The sequence below is a fragment of the Phoca vitulina genome, unplaced genomic scaffold, assembly GCF_004348235.1.
Source record: "Phoca vitulina isolate PV1807 unplaced genomic scaffold, GSC_HSeal_1.0 scaffold28, whole genome shotgun sequence".
Lineage (NCBI taxonomy): Eukaryota > Metazoa > Chordata > Mammalia > Carnivora > Phocidae > Phoca > Phoca vitulina.
In genome coordinates, this window is record NW_022589731.1 from 14,108,674 (window position 1) to 14,128,653 (window position 19,980).

Consider the following 19,980-nt stretch of genomic DNA (forward strand, 5'->3'; position numbering starts at 1 on the left):
TGAGATAAATTGTAAATCTAAAAATAATCTTAATATGATTGCAACACGAATGTTTAATTTAGTCTTCTAAATAGCAGTGCTATGAATACAGCAATTGAGTTCATCTATGGTTAAAAAAAATCAGCTATAGTCAATGCAAAAAAAATTCAGAATGACTGTTTTTTAAAAAATTTGACAAATACAAAGTGTTAGAACCAATTTTTACAAGTGAAGTTGTGTTTCTGCCCCCAAGATTTTAATCGGGAAATTCAAAACTATATTTCAGATAATTAGAAAATAACTTCCCTTTACACCGTGAGACCCTTTTAAAGTAATAAAATTCAAAGTCCAGGGAGCACCTGGGTGGCTCAGTCAGTTAAGTGTCTGCCTTTGGCTCGGGTCTTGATCTCAGGGTCCTGGGATAGAGCCCTGCATGGGGCTCCCTGCTCAGTGGGGAGTCTGCTTCTCCCTCTCCCTCTGCCAACTCGTGCTCTCAAATAAATAAAATCTTAAAAAAATTCCAGTTTTCACAACCAAATACACAAAGAAAAATATACTTTTGTTTAAAGATTTGTTTTCTTCTTGATAAATACTATGATTATATTAAGGCATAATAATAGAGACTACTGGGGCGCCTGGGTGGCTCAGTCTGTTGAGCATCTGACTCTTGATTTCAGCTCAGGTCATGACCTTAGGGTTGTGGGATAGAGCCCTGCACTGGGCTCCTTGCTCAGCATGGAGTCTGCCTGTCCCTCTCCCTCTGTTCCTATCCCTGCTCCCCCCCGTCACTTGCGCAATCTTTCTCAAATTAATAAATAAATAAAAATCTTAAAAAAAAAATAAAAGCTACATCTGTCGAAGGCCTGCTATGCAGCAGGCACTGCGGGTTATGTACCCACCTCTGATCACAATTACCAGCAAGGCAGCAAGCACCCTCGCCCATCCTAGAGATGTGCAACTTGTACAAGGACATACAGCAGTAAGAGCACATGGCTAAGATATGAACACAGCACTTTCTACCTCAAATGCCAGTATTATTTCCACAACTCCAATATTTTCAGTAAAGTTTGTTTTCTATGGATACTTCTGATTTGTTTCCTCATCGGCAAAATGCATTTAAAAATGCATTTCCCTCTGTAAGTCTGAAACTACATCAAAATAAAGTTTAAAAAACGTCCTCACAACACAGCCATTACTTCAAATTAAAAAGTTTAAGAAAGAAAAAGAAATCCTCATAGAGAACTATGGTTGCCTGGGGATAATGAGTTTGATGTTCTATTTTATGGACTTGGGAAAAAAATTACTGAAGTTCTATTATTTTTACCAGATTCAAGGTCAAGTTCTACAAGCCTACGAAATAAGCATTCATAAGAATGTTAACCTAAAACTATTAACAATAGTAAATGATACATATGACATTATATCAACTTGAACATGTACGTCTCTTTCAAGCAAGAGAAATGTGAATATGCATGTCTAAAAGCTAAAAACCCAGGAAACTTTAACTCATGACAGCATGCTAATTCGAAACAACTTTATCCACATACAAATGGTCCACAGAAATGTTTTAATTTTAAATGTTTATGTTCTTGCGGCTCCTGGGTGGCTCAGTGGGTTGAGTGTCAGGTCATGATCTCATGGGTCGTGGGATCAAGCTCTGTGCTCGCTGGGAGTCCACTTGAAGATTCTCTCCCCCTGTCCCTCCCCCCAAGCACATGCTCTCCCTCTCTCTAAAATAAATAAATAAATCTTTAAAAAAAATGTTTATGTTCTCTTAAAAATTTGATCATTCAATAATTTTATTCTATTTGCCTCAAACCTTTTCATATCACTAAATGAAGGAGTCATGGTAAAAAATATCTCAAGGGTCTTAAACCTTTAAGTTTCCAAAATTGAAATGATAAGCATTTTTTTTTTTGTCCTCCCTCCAAAAAAAGGGCACTTATTTTTTCTTCCACTTTCTTTACAGTGTCACTTTCTTTCTGCTTTAGAGTTTATATCACACAAAATGAGTTTACATTCAGGAGCAGAAAAAATTATTAAAATATAAATGCTTAGATTACAATAATATGTCCTCTTTAGTTTAAATCCTACAAACTTGGAATCTATCTGACCTGAGAATTCTACTTTTTATACTAAGAAAAAAGTTTAGAAGAAAACAATGTAAGTAAGATTTTAATGAGAATGAATGTTAGAATTCAATTTGAAGACAAAAAGGCAGGGATGAGTAGAAAACAGTAATTTATTCTTTCCTTCATAAACAATTTTAAGTAATCCTTAAACTGTGTGAAAATAACACAGCACCACAATACTAGGTAACTTTACATGGTGGGGTTTATAAAGATAGTGACCGGAAAACGCTTTAGATAGTGTGCTTCCTCCCAAGATATAATCAATCTATAACCCCACCAGCAACATTAAGGCAAAAGAACTAGTTTTTAAAAATTCCTGGCACACTCTTAAATGAATAAATAAAATCTAAAAAAAAAGGGGGGGCACCTGGGTGGCTCAGATGGTTAAGTGCCTGCCCTCAGCTCAGGTCATGATCTCCAGGTCCTGGGATCGAGCCCCATGTCGGGCTCCCAGCTCAGCGAGGAGTGTGCTTCTCCCTCTCCCTCTGCCTCTACCTCTCCCCCTGCTTGTGCTCTGTCTCTGTCTGTCTCTCTCTCAAATGAATAAATAAAATCTTTAAAAAATAAATAAATAAAAATTCCTAGCACATTATCTCTTTATTACACATCATCTACATCATAGTAAACAAATGTATGTTGAATAAGTGAATAATAAATCTCCTTCAAGGCTATCTTTGCAGGTTTGGGGAAGGGTAGATGAGTAGGTAGATTCGGAGAGTTAAGAAATTCTGTCCAAAATTGCCCTTCTAATATTTAAAAGTTGCTATGACTATTTTGGAAAAGATAATCCAATGGTATGATTGTGAATCTACAAGAAATGTGAATCTACAAGAAAATTCACTGAAAGAAAAAAAAACATCTGGTCAAAATTTCCTTAGACACAAATCACGTGAAAAATGTCCTTCCTAATGTTAATGTGACAAACCCAAATTATAATTAGATATTTAATACTCATGCTTACATACCGTATTAGCTTAGCCAATTCAAATTCAGACTTGTGTAGAGCTGTGTTTTTATTGTGTCATTTAACTGTACACTACAGTCCCTTTTACAAAATCTACAGCATATTTAGTCTTTGATAAGAGAATTCCTTTTCAAACAGTCTTTCTGACATGATGACGTAAAATACTGAAACATTCCAACACATTCCAACAAAACAAAAAAAATGTTTAGCACATTCTTAGTATACTTAAAATTAACCTATTAGCAAGGACACAAATATATTAGGTACAAAATATAACTGTGTACTCAGGCACTTGTTTTTATTATGGGCGGGAAATAAAAATAGAAGTGATAAGTACCAAATAAGTGGTATAAACAAGTGTCATAGAAATGTAGCATAAGGGCAGTATACTTGTACTTGAAATGATCAGGAGACACATTAAAGAGGCAGGTGTTGAAGTCGATCTAGGAAGTCTGGTTTCAAGGAGCAGAAAATGGGATAGGGCCTTCAGCCTGGAATACAGTGGGGAGTCAACATAAGAAGCTTAGTATGGTAAAACATCTAAGGCAGGGAATAGTGAACTATGGTCCATGGGCCAAATCCAGCCCCCTGCTTGTTTTTGTGTAGCCTATAAACTACCATAGGTTTTCACATTTTTAAATGATTGAAAAAAATTAAAAGAATATTTCATGACACACGAAAATTATGAAATTCATATGTAGAGTTTTATGGGTACACAGCCATACCATGTACTATGACTGCTTTCATACTATATGGCCGAGCAACAGAGACCATGTGAATCGTAAAGCCTAAAATATTTACTATCTAGCCCTTGAGAGAGAAAGTTTACCAACATCTTCCTTTAGGAAAGCCTATGTGGCTGAGGCACTCTGAGTGAGGGGCTGAGAGGAGAAAGAAGCCAGAGAGGCAAGAGGGGCATGTAGACCATAGCAAGGATTTGGGTCTATATTCTAGTAACGGGGAAGCCATTAAAGAATTTTAAGTAGGAAAGTGACAAGAAGATTTGCATTTTAAAAAGGCCATTCTGGTGGTTATCGGTAACCAGTATTAGGAGGAAAGTAAGGAGGTTAGTGTAGTAAGTAGTTTAAGCAAGATATGAACACAGTTTAGACTATAGGGCAGGCAAAGTAAAATAAGGAGGCTGGGCAAGATTATTTCTGAGATCCCTTTCAGCTCTAAAATTTTAAGAATCACAGGGCTTTCTAAGCATTTCTGATTGGTATTTCCAATTATCACATAACAAGTCTCAAAAATGTTATACTATAAACAGCTCTCCAATAGTTAGTAAATTAGAAATATGCCAACAGAGCATCAAGCATTTAAAAAGTCTGGGAATTACTGAAGGACAAATGATCCTCTCCATTAGAATGCTTTCTTAAAATATGGTTTATATTTTTTGCAAGCTGGAAAGGACTAGTTTTATGAAATTCATGATTAAAGATTTACTGATCATACATAATAAATTAACACAAAGGGGGAACAAACACAAACATGCTTAAGTATATTTTCACTGCACTTTCTTTCCCATAATGTAGCAATGATGAAACAAAGAACATACCTGCTACATTCTAACAATGTAACTTTAAGGCGGCCTTCAGTAAGTGCCCATTGTTGTATATGGATATGCTCTTCTTCATCTTCTTCAAATCCTTGCGAAGTTTGGAATGGAAAAAACGGCTTAAACCTGAGAAAAGTAAAGATAAGTCTAAATTTTTGGACAATAAACACCACAGTTTAAAAGTAATAACAAAACCTACCTGTAGGAAAGCGATGTAAAACAAAAACCTAATACTGCATGAGCCCTAAAAATCCAAAGCTTATCATTCTCCCCTACAACTGGCAGCAGATGGTGTCTTCTCTCTGGCACCCAGACCTCCTTTTTTTTTTTTTGGCATGCCCTCATTGACAAGGCAAGGTACTTAGAAAAAAGAAAAAGAAAATCTAAAGACCACCATTAGGTCCTGAAACTTGGGTGGGTCAGGACAGTGATTCTTTCTGGACCAGATGGGAAGAGTGTTTCTACAGTACAAGATCAAAATTCAGAATGCACTGTTCTGGAAACAATATAATTCATAGTAATTAGTACATGAGAATGATTAATAATAACAACAATTAATGGTGGCAAAGGTATTCATCAGAATTGTCTACTATTTGCCAGGCAGTGTGTTAAGAGCTTTCCAAGCTTTCTCTTATGTAATGCTCACAATCCTGAGAGGGTGATAGAACCAGCTTCCCTTTCCAGATGAGAATAGTCAGCCTTATAAGTTAAAGGATTTGTTCAGTGTTACATGGTGGGTGGCAAAACCAGAATTCAAGCTAGTCTGACTCCATCAAAGCCCAAACACTTCAGTTACCTATTAATAACTCAGGCCTATATGTGCTTATTCTTTAATACTCTGGTTTTCATGGAGAAGCTTGTGCTGAGTTATGAACTATAGGCTTTAAAAACTTTAATTTGAAACACAATCCATACTCCTTCATTAAAGCAAAGGACAAGGAAAATGAAGAGAAAATTGGGCTCGGGGGCCTATAGTTTTCAATTCACCTTACACATTGTCACCAGACATGATGGCTTCAATGGCTTCTCACTAACCACACACAAAAAGAGACGGTCAAAAGTTCTTGGTTGCACATCCAAGGTCCACCACAATTAATCTTTCCACTGGCATTTTTCCTTATTAGAAACCTTCCTGTACTGAAAGTGTAGTCACCTCATGTACTCTGAAGATACTATGCACATCCTCATTTTCAGGCCTTCTGAAATAACTGGATGTTTTCCCTACTTCTCAAAGCCTAGCCAAATCCTAAACGCTTTTTGTAATCGGCTTTAGGTCCCAGATCACAGCAGAGCACATGCACTGCTTTCACTCTTCTTTATTTTGCAGTCACTTAAATTGCCGTGCATTTATGCCTTGAAATCTCAAACGTGACCTGGTCTCACACTGTTTGTACCCTTCATGCAAATAATCAGGACTCAAGTATGTGTTGAGCTGATTTATAAAAATCCAACACTAAAAATGAAATAAACATTTAGAATATATTAATAGCCCACTACAGTTTATACCGGAAGATATTGATAGAGGGCGAGAAATACTGTTTTACAGTTTCCCAATGAACAGGATAAAAGGAAAAACTTTTTAGGGAAAGATAAGTAGGTATATAAACCATGTTCAGTGCTTTTTTCCTGCTTCTGAATTAGGGGGAAGGCAGAAAGTCCTCCTCAATTCCTTAATTTGCATTTGAAGTCATGTGATTCAAACTGGCACCAAATTTTTAGAGGGAAAAAAATTAGGAACTAAATCTATTATGTTAATACATTATTGTAGTTGAGTGCTTTTAACACACAAGTCTTATGGCTCCTGTAGAACACATCACTGTCACTCCATAAAACATTACAAAGATCACTATACTATACACAACCAACTTTGAATGTAACAATCCAGCTAAATCACAGCTGCTCTATGAATCTTTTCTTGTCATATATAAACTTAAAATTCAATAAAAACATTTCCCACAGGTGTGTGACTTCAATGTTCTATGGAATAAAGTCTAACTTGGTTTATTAATGCTGCTAGCAGCGTTTCCTAGAAGTGTTTATGCCACAAAAGTACACTAAAATCACAAAACTGAATTCCATTTAAAAATAACACACTAAACAGTGGGATAAAGCTATTTGTTCACCGAGCTAATAAATAAAATCCACACATTCACATTCCCTAAGGACACCTGGTTTTCAAAACTTTTAAGTCCAAGGCTTTAAGTATCCCAAAACCCATAAAGAAATCTAAACAATAAAGCAGGCTACCCCTTCCTTTTACCTTCCCATCCTACCACATTATCCTTCCTCAGAATTCATGAACCTTTTCTTCTGTTAACCTATCAACTTAAAAATGTCACTGTCTTCTCATTCAAGTTCCCTGAATAAGCTACTTGTACGTCCTCCTGCAGAAGCCTTAAAAAACCAACCCAGAAAGATCAACTTCTGACATGACAGCATGAAGAGCTCCACTGACCCCCTCTGCAATAAAACTGGTGGAAATTATTAAAATAAAAACAAAAACAGAAAGAAAACACGTAAAGCCTCTGAAATGTCCCTAAGGGTAAACAGCAAATGAAGGAACTTCTATTCAAGAAAATCTACAAAAATTTGTTAAGAAAGGTGTGAGTCTGTGGTGCCTAAACCAAGACCGCTCCCTCCAACAAGCTCAGCAAGGAAGAGATTCCACTCTAGACTGCTGCAGCCAAGAACACAAGCGGTCTCACCTCCAGGTCACAGTCAAAGGGAGACTTCCTGAGAAGAGCAGGACAGCAGTGTTTCCCATCCAGCCTTCTGCCTCTAGTACAGAGCCTAAATTCCAGGCAGGTGTAGTCAAGAGATGGGAGCTCCCTTCCTTGACCCTGCCCCCGTTTGTGGAATGGAGATTTCATGCCGGGCACAGTGCCCTGATCATCTTTGCTCTGGCTCATGCTGCAATGGTTCTATGCCAAGAGAGGCAAGCCTAAAGTACCTCAGGCTGCTGCCACCCCCTCCCCCACTCTTACCGAGCTTCTAGAGTGGGGGTGTCACTCACAGAGAAGCTTGCCATTGTTCCCACCCCCAGCTCCAGAACTCTGACTCAAAATTTTTGCTAAGGGGGCTGGAAAGGGTAAGGCATGCCATAAAAAAAGCTCCTGATCTCTTCCCAAAGGAACTAAGAAGCTCAAACCTAAGTGGAAGGAGATTCATGGATTTAATGAAGATACAGCCTACAATAAAGGTTGCCTAGTTCACAGGAAATAAGACAGCTGGGCGATCTCTCCTGGGGTCAGAACAAGTATCAAACAAAGACCTCAGAAATTATTCCTTCAAAGAAGCCACAATTTGACTGGGTTAGATGGTAGAACAATATATGCCCCAGAGTACTGGTGAAAACAACAGGCACAATGGGGGTAGAGGGTAGACTTCACTAAAATAACCCAGGCAATCACTAAAAACCAAATAAATAATGAACCCTGGGAGGGGGGACCAGGGCTCAAAGTTGCTACAATATTATCTAAAATATTTAATATCCAACAAAAATTGTGAAGCATGCAAAGAACCAGGAAAGCAGATTTCTTTCTGACCCATAAAGCAGAAAGCAGGCAACACAAACTGCCAGTGAGAATGACCAGGTATTGGATTTAACAGAAAAAGAATTCAAAACAGCCATTATAAATATGTCCACGAAAAATTTTAATAGCATGATTAAAGAGGTAAAGGGAGGTATTATGCCAATGTCACATCAAATAGAGAATATCAATGTATATTTTAAAAAAAAAACAACCAAGTGGGAATTCCAGAGTTGAAAACTAACAACTGAAATAAATTCACCAAAAGGGCTCTCAACCATAAATATGAACTGGCAGAAGGAAAGAAGTAGTGAATCTGAAGACAGAGCAACAGACGTTATGCAAGCCAAAGAACAAAGAGAAAAAAGAATAAAGAAAAATGAAGTAAGCCTTAGAGAAATGTGGGAGATCATTAAGTACACCAACACACACATAAGGGGAGCGCCAGAGGGAGGGATGGGGAGGGGAGAGGAGGAGAGAGAGGGAGTAGAAAAAATAGTGAAAGAAATAACAGAGGCAGCCAGTAAGCCCTAAAGCCACAAATTACAGGATTCCATTCATATGAAAATCCAGAATAGAGAAATCTACAGAGACAGAAAGTACATTAGTACTTAGGGTTGGGGTGGTTAGGAGGAGGATAGCTGAAGGGTAGGGGGTTTTCTTTTTTGAGGTGATAAAACTGTTCTAAGAGGGACTGTGGTGATGGTTATACATACCTGTGAATATACTAAAAATCACTGAATTGTAAGCTTTAAATAGGTGAATTTTATGGAATATGAATTATACCTGAATAAAACTGTTAAGAAAAATCCCAACCCAGTTTACCCAGAAAGAATTTCTTATTGTTGCTTTGATATGTAAATGCTTGGTTAGAATTATCTGATTAAATAAGAAACAAAACCATAAATGACAGCTCCGTTAAAATAACTTATAGCCCCTTTTAAGGCTTATGAAAAAGATTAAACAGTTACCATACCAGGTACTGACTAAAAGTCACTTATTTGCTCACTTAATCCTTACAACCACCCCAAAACTGGGCATTTGCAGGTCTAACTAGGTCTTAGAGGTCTCACAAATACTACACACTGAAGCCAAAACTGGAATTTATATTAGTCTGCTAGGGCTGCTGAAACAGAGTACCACAAACTGTGTGGCTTAAAAAACAGAAATTTATTTTCTCATAGTTCTAGAGTCTGAAAGTCCAAGATTAAGATACCAGGAGGTCTGGCGTCCCGTGAGGCCTCTCTCCTTGGCTTGCAGACAGGCACGTTCTTGCTGTGTCCTCTCATGGCTTTTTCTCTCTGCACATACATTCCTGATGTTTCTTCCTCTTCTTATAAGGATACTGGTCCTACTGGATTAAAGCTCCATCCTTATGACCTCACTTAACCTTAATTACCTCATGAAAGGCCCTACCTCAAACACCATTAAGCTGGGGGTTAGGGCTTCAACATATGAATTCTGGGGGACACAATTCAGTCCACAACAAAACTCAAATGTGACTCCAGAGCCTGATCTGACTGCTACCCAGTTTTCTGCAGGAATAATGCACTAAACCTGGCCTGAAGGTACCCAGCAAGGACACTCATGGTTTCACATATATTATTGTTCTTGATCCATAAAATAACATGGTGAAGCACAGTTGCAAATCATTTCTTCATTTTACACAGATAAGGAAACTAGTTCAGAAGAAAACAAAGAGACTGCTGGAGACTGCATCCTTTATTAAAAAGTTACACGAAAATAAATGCCAGCAAAATGAGGGCATAAAGCAAGAAAGAAGAAAGTGATCCAGAAAACAGTGGATCCAAGTCCAGAAAGCAATGATATCGTACACCCAGAAGACAGGTATGTGACAAGCCAAGAGAGAAGTCTGTTGTGGAACAGGGGAAGAAGGCTCCAAGAAAATCTCTTGGAAATAAGGGGAATGGACAAGATAGACAGAAGGAATGAGAAGGGAGAGGTTAATTTTTCATTTAAATCTTGAAAATTTGGTTAAGGCAATTAGGTAAAAAATAAAGAATTCAAACTTGATTATAGGGACATACTGCTTTGAATGGCACAAAGATTTTGAAATTGGAATATAGAGAAGGAAACATAAAACTGCACGTTAGGTAGCTCTGCAATAAAGAAAAATTATACAGACATAGTAACAATGTAAACACAAAGACCAGTCAAGGAAGACAACTCTGAACAGAATATAAATGTTATCAATTATATATAAATAAGCATATAGTTCAATTTATGAATTGAAAACAATGATATAACTAGATTAGGAGGGGCGCCTGGGTGGCTCAGTTGGTTAAGTGTCTGCCTTCGGCTCAGGTCATGACCCCAGAGTCCTGGGATCGAGCCCCACATCGGGCTCCCCGCTCAAAGAGGAGCCTGTTTCTCCCTCTCCCTGCTGCTCCGCCTACTTGTGCTCTGTCAAATAAATAAATAAAATCTTAAAACAAAACAAAACAAAAACTATATTAGGAGAAGGCAGAGGGAAGGTGAGAGAGGGTATCACCTAACTAAATCCTTACCTACCTCAGAAAGAAGTTAATCAACAGACAATGTCTGAAATTGTTAAATCAAGAACCGCAATATAACATTGTTGAGCAAAATAGAGGTAACACCACAATTAATTAGCAAAGCTAACTTTACTGAGTACTTACTGTATAAAAAGCATTACATTTAAAAAAAAAAAGCATTACATTTATTAATTCTTAACAACAATTCTATGAGATGAGTACCATAATTCCCATTTTGTAGATGAGGAAACGGAGACACAGAAGTTAAACAGCTTGCTCAAGGTTATACAGCTAGTAAGCAGTGTAGCCAAAAAGAACCTAAGCAGTCAGGCTCCCAAATCTGTATTCTTAATCAGTGCCTCTTAAAAGCTGTTAAAAACAGAAATAGTTACAAATGGTTGCTTCTGAAGAGTATGACTTAGGTGAGCAAAGTAGAGGGTTTAGGGAAGTGACTGCTGACTTTCATTTTAAGTCGTTCTGTTATTATTTGATTTTTTATTTGATTTTTAAATTATGTACATTAACTAAAATGAAAAGACAATACCAAGTGCTGGAGAAGATGTGAAACTGCTAGTGTAGACTATTAGAACTACTTTGAAAACTCTGTGGTAATATTTACTAAACCTGAAGAGATACATAACCTGTGACCCAGCAAACCTACTCCTAGATATAGCCAATAGAAATGTCCACAAATGTATAAGAATAATCATAACAGCGCTATCCAATGGTTCATCAACAATAGAAGGGATAAACTGAGGTACAATCACACAGTGGAATACTCCACAGCAAATACCATGAACTACACATCCATACCACAATGACATGAATTAATTTCACAAATGTACTGCTGAGCTACATAAAGAATCTAGAAAAACAATGAGCGCATACAGTATGGCTCAATTTATATAAAGTTCAAAAACAGATAAGACAATAAAAACCACCCCAAAAGCAATGGCGGTAGAAGTCAAGATAGTAGCTACTCTTAGGCAGAGCAGGGAGGGTAGTGACTGGGTGGCAGGGACTTCCTGACTGCTGGTAATATTCTATTTGCTTGTTCTGAATGCTCTTCTCTTCACTGTGTAAAATGCACTGAATTTTATAATTAGTGCACATTTAAGGGGTGAGTTGTATTTCTGCAAAAGTTTAAAAGAAATACCATGTTTAATTTAAAAATGTACATTACTTTGGTAACATTTTAAAAATATACAGTATTTAAATTTTACACCTACAAGAGAAGCCAAGCCTTCTTCTCGTATGTGGATCTGAATCTTTTTTAATGTCTAAAATGTTTTTTCTCTAAGATGTTTCTTCAAGAATGCTCTATAAGCACCCTGAATGCCAGCTGGTGACATCTCCATCACATGGTAGCAGTAAAACTGTTTGCAAACACTGTGATCTTTAGAGAAAGAGGGTTTACTACAAACCCAATATAAAAATAGTCTGAGGTCTAAATCTACTCTTGACTTCAGCATGGGTTTGTGTGTCTTTGCCAAAGTAATAAATCTGCTCAAGTTTTCAGCTCAATAAAAGGGAAAATTCACTAACAATTAGAGCAAGTAAAAAAAAAAAAAGTCACCGCTATTTCACTGCATTGCATACCTTCTATCTCTAGAAATACTCAGGCAGAAGTTGGACGAGACTTGTCAAGGAGGGAGGGTGTCATGAAAACAACACAAAAGTTAGAATCATACAATCCCAACACCTAGAGATTTGTTTCAAAATAATCAGGGGAGGGGAGTGTGGGGAGACAGAGATGGTCAAAAGTGGCCATAAATTAATGACTGTCTGCTATGGATTATGGGGGTTTACTGAACTTCTGAGTTAAGTTTGAAATTTTCCATAATGAAGAATTAAAAGAGGTTTTTTTCTGCATACTAGAACAACTTCAGTCCTCTCTTCCTGTCTCCTTTCTCTTCAATACTTTTTTTAGCAACATCATTTGCTCTGTTTCTACAAGTTCTATATATTGATGCCTAAAAGTAGATGAGACACCTTTTCTTTAAACTTCCTCCTCTTCTATTTTCTTACTGGCACTGTGGATTTCATAGACACTTGGGAACCTGCAGTTACATTATTTACTCTTTCCCTTCTCACACCTAATCCGTTCCACCTCCATTCCCCTCTATTGTATTGCTAAGATGTCTCTTCCACTGTTGTTTTGTGTTGCCCACTGGCCTGGCTCAGATTTTCACTGGTTACTTAGAAGGCTGTGGTTTCTGAAATTAGGTTTCCTCTTCTTAAAAAGAGTATTTTTAAAATCCAAAACAAAAGCCTGCAGTTTCTTTAAATATAAAGCTACCTCAAAGGACTATTACAAAGACAGAGAATTCACACATGTGAAACACCTAGTGGAGTTCCTGGCATGTACAGACACACAGATTCTGGTTTTCTTCCGAGTCTTATCAAACAGGCTTCCCCTTTACCTCACTGCATCCCTAAAGATAACCATACAATGTCCTGATTCAGTTCCTTTATCTCTCCCACCAACACTATACTTCTATCCCATCTCCCTGTGTCTAAAGAACTGGTCAGCTCAAATGTAATCTCATGCCTTTCCACAAATGTGCTTACTTGAGAATACAGAGACCAAAGTTAGGCATTCAGAGACTATAGTCTTATTTCATGTTCAGGAACACAAACAACACTACATCCTGCCTAAGGAAGAGAGTAGAACAAGCAGTTCTCAAGAGGCAATTGCGAGTTCTGTGTGGTTTTTGCCTTTCAGTCTGACAGTCTTGGCTCTCTCACATTAGGAACTAAAAAAATCTAAGTGTGCTCCAAATTCTCCTAAACCAAATACCTAAACTAGACAAAGCAGGGGTGATCATTTTCAAAATGTTTCATTTGTCATTCTTCAGAGGTATCTTAGTATTCCTTTAAATAATGAGTTCCCCTGCTGCATTTAAGTATCATTACAAAACCTCAATTGGCCATAACTTTTCTGGCACACATTATTATACAAAGTATGGCACACTAACACAAAACTACATACAAGTTAGAGAGAAAACAAAGTATGAGTGGTTCAAAATACTCTTAATTTTCTATATTAGTAAACCATGAAACTAAATTGCAAATTTTCAATTTTACTTAAACAATTTGATATTACATTAAAAAGACAATTCATGAAGGAAACTCCTCCATGCTTACCAGGGTTAGTATTGCCATATTATTTCTCCTGAGAGACTGTTTGCCTGCTAACCACTTATAACTAGTCCCCCATGGTAAGCTCCTTCCACCATTCAAATTCTACTTCAAAAAGTCACCTCCTCTCTGTAAACTGTCCCCTCCACCCAGTATCACTTCCTCACCTGTGTTCTAAAAGCACTTTACACATACTTCTACTATGCGCTAATCACCCTGTTTACTTGTCTCTTTCTCTCTAGCTCTCTCTTCACACCACCCCCTCTTCCCAACTAAATTGTGAGTTGCCTGGAGAAAAGAAACATACATGACAGCTACTGGAGAATAGTGGGTAAGAGCAGACTCTGGAGCTTGAACATAGCTTGGCCTGGAATCCTGTTCTGCCACTTCCTAGCAACATAACCTTGAGCACACTCGGACTTTAAGCTTCAGTTTCCTCATATGAAAAAGGAGGATAATAATTACACCCAGCTGACAGAGCTGTTATAAGAATTACGTGAAATAATAAAAAGCATTTGGCATCCCTTACTCCTCAGCTTCTTTTTGACAAGGCAGTTTAAAGCAGTGTTAAGCACACAGGTTTTAGAGTCAGTGCTTGGTTTTGAATTTTGGTTCTAACATCTGCTAACTTTAAGACCTTGGGCAAGCCGCTTCAACTTTGAGAGCCTCAGTTTCTTCATCTGTAAAAGTAAGATAATAATTATTACCTATCTTATAGGGTTATTGTAAGGATTAGATGAGAAGGTTCACATAAAGCATTAAGCACTGGGAGGTGCTCTAGAAATATTTCCTATCAAACTTTGTATTTATCTATTTTAAGGTTGGTCTCCTAGAGACCTAACCACAGAGCAAACTCCTTCCCTTCCACAAAGAACCATTTCAGGAGTCAGCATTCACCAAGTATGATGTTCAAGGTCATAGCTGTTGGCCTTCCTTGGACTTTAGATTCCACAGGGCCATGATTTCAGTCATCACACCAGTTGATTTTTTAAAAATTGTGTTCTTTCTGAAGATATCAACTTGCAAGTGCAAGGAAACTAATAATAGCCAGCATGCCTCCCTACCTTAGGTGTTACTTTTCTACCTCTGCATCATTAAGCTTTGTAACTAAAGCATATATTAAAGCTGAATATAGTAAGACACTGACTTATGGAAGCCTATGGAGAATTGTTCTATTTATGGAATGCCTGGGTGCATACCACGCTGACAGAGTCTATACTTGGGAAAGTGATTTTAATTCCTGTACTCGTAAGGAGAAAAAAGTACCCATGAATAGTTATGAAACTAATAAGAATAAGGACAACAAACACGGTTATAAAAACTTCTTCCCAATCATCCACCTACCCTCTACTTAATATGAAATATTCATTTTTGTCCAAACTCCTAATTCTGCATAGAAGAATCAAGATCTAAAATTCTTCACAATTTTCTGATGTGGTTTTATATATATACTGTATACACTGAACAAAAGAGTGATAACAGAGACTGCAGGTCCCTCATAATAGAACTCACCTTGAGTTCAATGTTAACTGATATCCTATGCACGGGAGAGATACAGTACAAATGAGATGAGCCACTTAGGCAACCAAAGTAATCCTCTTGACCATGTCTGATAAATCTCATATCTTTTTATGTTCATCACAACTCACATGTGAGGGTCCCTTACCATAGCCTATGATCAATAAAATTGAAATTCTCAGCTTTCACAAAGCTGGGGGAAAAAGAACTGTCCTCAAATCCAAATTCCTACTCCTCCCTACCAGCTCCCCCAACACACACCTGTGAATAGAAGAATACAAAAATTACTACTTTATTGATTTCTAGCATGTCTGTGAATGATATAATACTTTCATATACATCCTTGATTCTCATGACTTCATAACAATGTGTAGCATTACAAGTCTTATTTACATATGAAGAAACTAAGGATGAGGAAGTTCAAGCGGCTTTCATAATCATAACTGCAAAAGATCCACTCAAACCTGTACTGCTTACAACACCAAGAATTAAATACTATAAATCAATTGAAAATAATATATGTATGTAATGTTCATTAAAGCTGACTCAGAAAGTGAGGCAACAGGGGTATCTCCTTCCCATATGGTAAAAATAAAGGAGATTAGATCAGCAGTTCTCAAATATTTTGTTCACAGGACCCCTACACATTTTAAAAAATTAAGGAATCCAAAGACCAACTGTTTTTCTTAAAAAAAAACAAACTTCTATTTATTTGACACAGAGAGAGAGAGCACAAGCAGGGGGAGCGGGAGGCAGAGGGAGAGGGAGAAGCAGGCTCCCCACTGAGGAGGGAGCCAGATGCAGGGCTGGATTCCAGGACCTTGGGATCATGACCTGAGCTGAAGGCAGACGCTTAACCGACTGAGCCACCCAGGTGCCCCCCAAAATAACACTATTTTAAACACAAGAATACACAAGCTCACAAGTTCACATTCCATTTGCTGTCAGGATGATAACATCATCCTGGGAAAACACTTGAAAGAATGAGACTGAAAAAGGCAAATAGCATTTTTGTATTATTATGAGAATGGTTTTGACATGGTAGACCCCTTCTGCAAGGGTCTTGGAAATCCAAAGTGGTCCCAAGCCATACTCTGAAAACCACTTAAGTTAGAAGGTTAACAGCTATCATGGCAATTCTTAAATTCTAAGTTCTAACCCACCATCTTACTTTAAGTACATTGTTTCTCAGTACTAGATTAAAAAAAATTTCTCAAAGGAAGGGCTGTTTTATTTATTCCCTCTTAGCACTAATTCCCTTTACAGTGTATAGTGCCCTGGTCAAAGATGGTACAAACACAGAGTAAACTGAATCTCTTCTTAAGTCTAGTGGATGGGGAAAGAGAAAACATCTTAAAGTAAAATTATCACTTCTCTACTATGGTAAAGACATAAACAATGAAGTATGTAATACAAATGTCTGATCTTAAGCCAGTTAGATGTATCAAACAGACAAAAACTCCATTCAAGACATGAAGGAACAGCAAAAGATCTGAACAAGAGAAATAAGGAGAAAAGTTAATACTTTAAGGTTATATATCTGTCCAGCTTTCTCCTAATTTTTTCTCTATCCAAATAAAAGTAGCAAAGCATATTCTGAAACATAAATGCTTTAATATTATCTGTATCTCTGCTTCTCTTATCTAAAGTTGGAACTTATTAAATTTTTACTTAAGTATTTTTAAGATGATTTGTAGTTGCATATTTGAGAGAAATCCCTACATGAGACCTCTGCAAAAATAACAGATAAGTGAATAATAATGCCACCTCATAATTACATAATTCCTTTTTCTTAGAATTTTTAAAACTTTAATTTTTATTTCATTAAGCCTTCAAAATAACAAGTTGCATGACTTGCCTAAAAATACACTAAATCAACAAAACAACAGTAATTCCAGAAGTAAAAGAGAAATTCCCGGTCATCTAATCCTATTGTTTCAAGACGAAGAGGCTGAGTTACTTTCGAGAGAAACCTTAAGAGCACAAAGTATCCCCAAGGCTCCAACAATTATTACCACAGAGTCTGGTCTAATAAATGCTTGTTGACTGGCATGATTCTCGGAATAACAAGTCCAAATCCTAAGTCTATAGCACTAAAAAATCCAAACATTTTGAATAATTTACTCAGATATTTTAAATAAACAATTTACTAAAATATGGCCTGTAATTTAGATAAATTGTATTTATGGGCTTTATTACAGACTAAGACTGTCGGGAATTTTCTCCTTAAACTTGACTAATTTCAAAATGCCAGAACTAAATTCAATCTGTACTATCCACCACTCCAGCATTAATAAATGAAGGATGCGTAGTTTGCTACATTTAAATTCTTTCCATGTCAAAAGTTGGCACGTTAGTCCTGTTTAAAACCCAAAGTTAAATACTGAGAGCTAATGACCTTTCCAAATATTAGAATAGACCAGACATCACCTGTCCTAAATCTTACAGAATATTATACTTATGGTAAGAAAATGAGGTTTTCAGTGCATTAAAAAAATGATTATTATACAGTGAAATTAGCTATAATAGAATGGCTCTTACTTCAACCACAGCAAGTTTCACAGAACTAAAAGCTTTGAATTATTTACTTGCTTGACCAAATAACTAAGGTAGCAAGACTGTGTAGTCAGCAACCACAATCATCCTTAGTGATGCGGAGGAGTATAATCGAGTATATATGAAAGACTATTGTGTGAAAAGGACAGTAAGCACACAACACTAACGCCAGATGCACTATTTAGTAGATATTGATGTCTGCATGAAATGCCTGTATCTAAGAACAGAACCCAGTTCTTTTTTAAAATATAGATTTTTGTAGCCAGCTACTAAATAGAAATATGTCCTCATTATTATTAAGATTTTATAGCAAAAAACAATAGTCACTTATAATTGCAGATTATACAGGTAGGATATGGGAGTTGATCCTACAACAATGTTTGTTTCTGTACAAGTATGTACAAGTATGTTTCTATGTTAGAAACAAGTATGTTTCTAAACATACTGAGGTCACAAATACCTGTTTAACTGGCAATGTACCTTACCACTGAACCAAGTATGCATACAGATACTTAATACAAAGGAAAAAGCCCAACCAAAACATTTTTACTGTGCTAATCATAGTATTCTTGTTTGTCTGTTTGTTAAGTAGGCTCCAGGCCCAGTGTAGTATTGGGGCGCTTGGACTCATGACCCTGAGATCAAGAACTGAGCTGAGATCAAGAGTCAGATGCTTAACCGACTGAGCCACCCAGCCGCCCCCTAGTATTCTTGTTTTTAAGTACATACCAACAAGAACTAATTATGCTGGGCAGTGGGACATTTTCTAGCTCTTTTCTCAAAGCTATGCAAACCAAAGCACAGACATCCCAGTACTCCACCCTCCATATATCATCACCTCCATCCTCCCGACAATACATGAAGAATTCATGGGCATAAACACCCAATGTGTTGATTAGAGAAGAAATACATGTACTAAAGCATTCTGCTGGTTTCATGAAAATTGCTAATTATGCACCAGACCAGTGAAAATTAGTTTTATTGTTATTCTATATCAGTCCAAGGAAAGGATCATCTAGAGTTTATCTATATTGACCTTTCCTAAGAATGTGAAATTAAAAGCCACAGTTTCTGGAGTGTAAGAGAAGGTTGCAAACACATTCATGTTTTGTCTTTGTGGAAATGAGAGGAGAGCTGGTGCCCCCAAAGTGCCCAACAGACCTTAACTCAGCACTGTGAACTGCTGGAGACTTCAATCAGCATAATTTGTGTGTATGTTTGTAAAGGGAGGTGGCACTCCTCTTCCATATTTATTTTACAATCAGAATTAGGTTACATATCAGCAGCCTAACTGTGTTTATAATAACAACCTTCCACCATTAAAAAAAAAGGTTAAAATATGTTCTGTACATCTGTTTATGAAAGTCAAAGAACACAGAGCTCTTTAGAGGTAGAATTCAAAATTCCAGCACTTCAGTTACATAGCTGAGTCTACTTTGTGAAAATTTATCAAGCATACACTTAGGATTTGGGCAGTTTCTAGCTACACAGACACAGACACAGACACACACGCACACACACATATATATATGTCAATAAAAAGTTTATACAAAAAGAAAAGGTCTGGCATTTAAGGGCTAACGTGCTTTTTCATATAGGACGGTCAAAAGATGGTATTTCAGCAAGGACATGAAAAATGGTGTGAGCTCTTTGGCTCTCTGTGGGAAAAACATTATTAACGAAAAACTAGGAAAGCCCTTGTGATGGGCGCATGCGTGGAGTGTGAGAACAGCCAGGAGGCTGGAAGAGACTAAGTGAAAGGAAGAGTTATAGAAGGTAAGGTCAAAGCTGGAGATGCAGCCAGGAGTGAAATGAAGTGGCGAATGAGAGACCCATACAAACTGCTGGGAGGGATATCCATGTTACTCTTACAAACCAATTTGCCGCGTGACATTTATAATATACTCTCCCATTTTATTGTTAAGGAAAGAGGGAGAGAAGATGGGAGAGGAAGAAGGAGAGGGAGAGAGAGGAACCTCCTCAGCATGCAAGAGGCCTGAATATGTGTCTGAGCATAGAGTTAGGTGTACACATCAAACTTAACAGTGGATATATTGGGGGATGAAATTAAAAGGGAGAGGAGTAC

General features: G+C 37.2%; 1 protein-coding gene across 1 annotated transcript in view; it reads right to left on the reverse strand.

The window, feature by feature from the left end:
- Nucleotides 1-19,980, reverse strand: part of PDZD8 (PDZ domain containing 8) — a 76,123-nt gene that overhangs the window by 46,626 nt on the left and 9,517 nt on the right. The window contains exon 2 of the mRNA XM_032422997.1: nt 4,634-4,759. Within this exon, the coding sequence (XP_032278888.1) occupies nt 4,634-4,759 (126 nt within the window). The remainder of the gene's footprint in view (nt 1-4,633; nt 4,760-19,980) is intronic.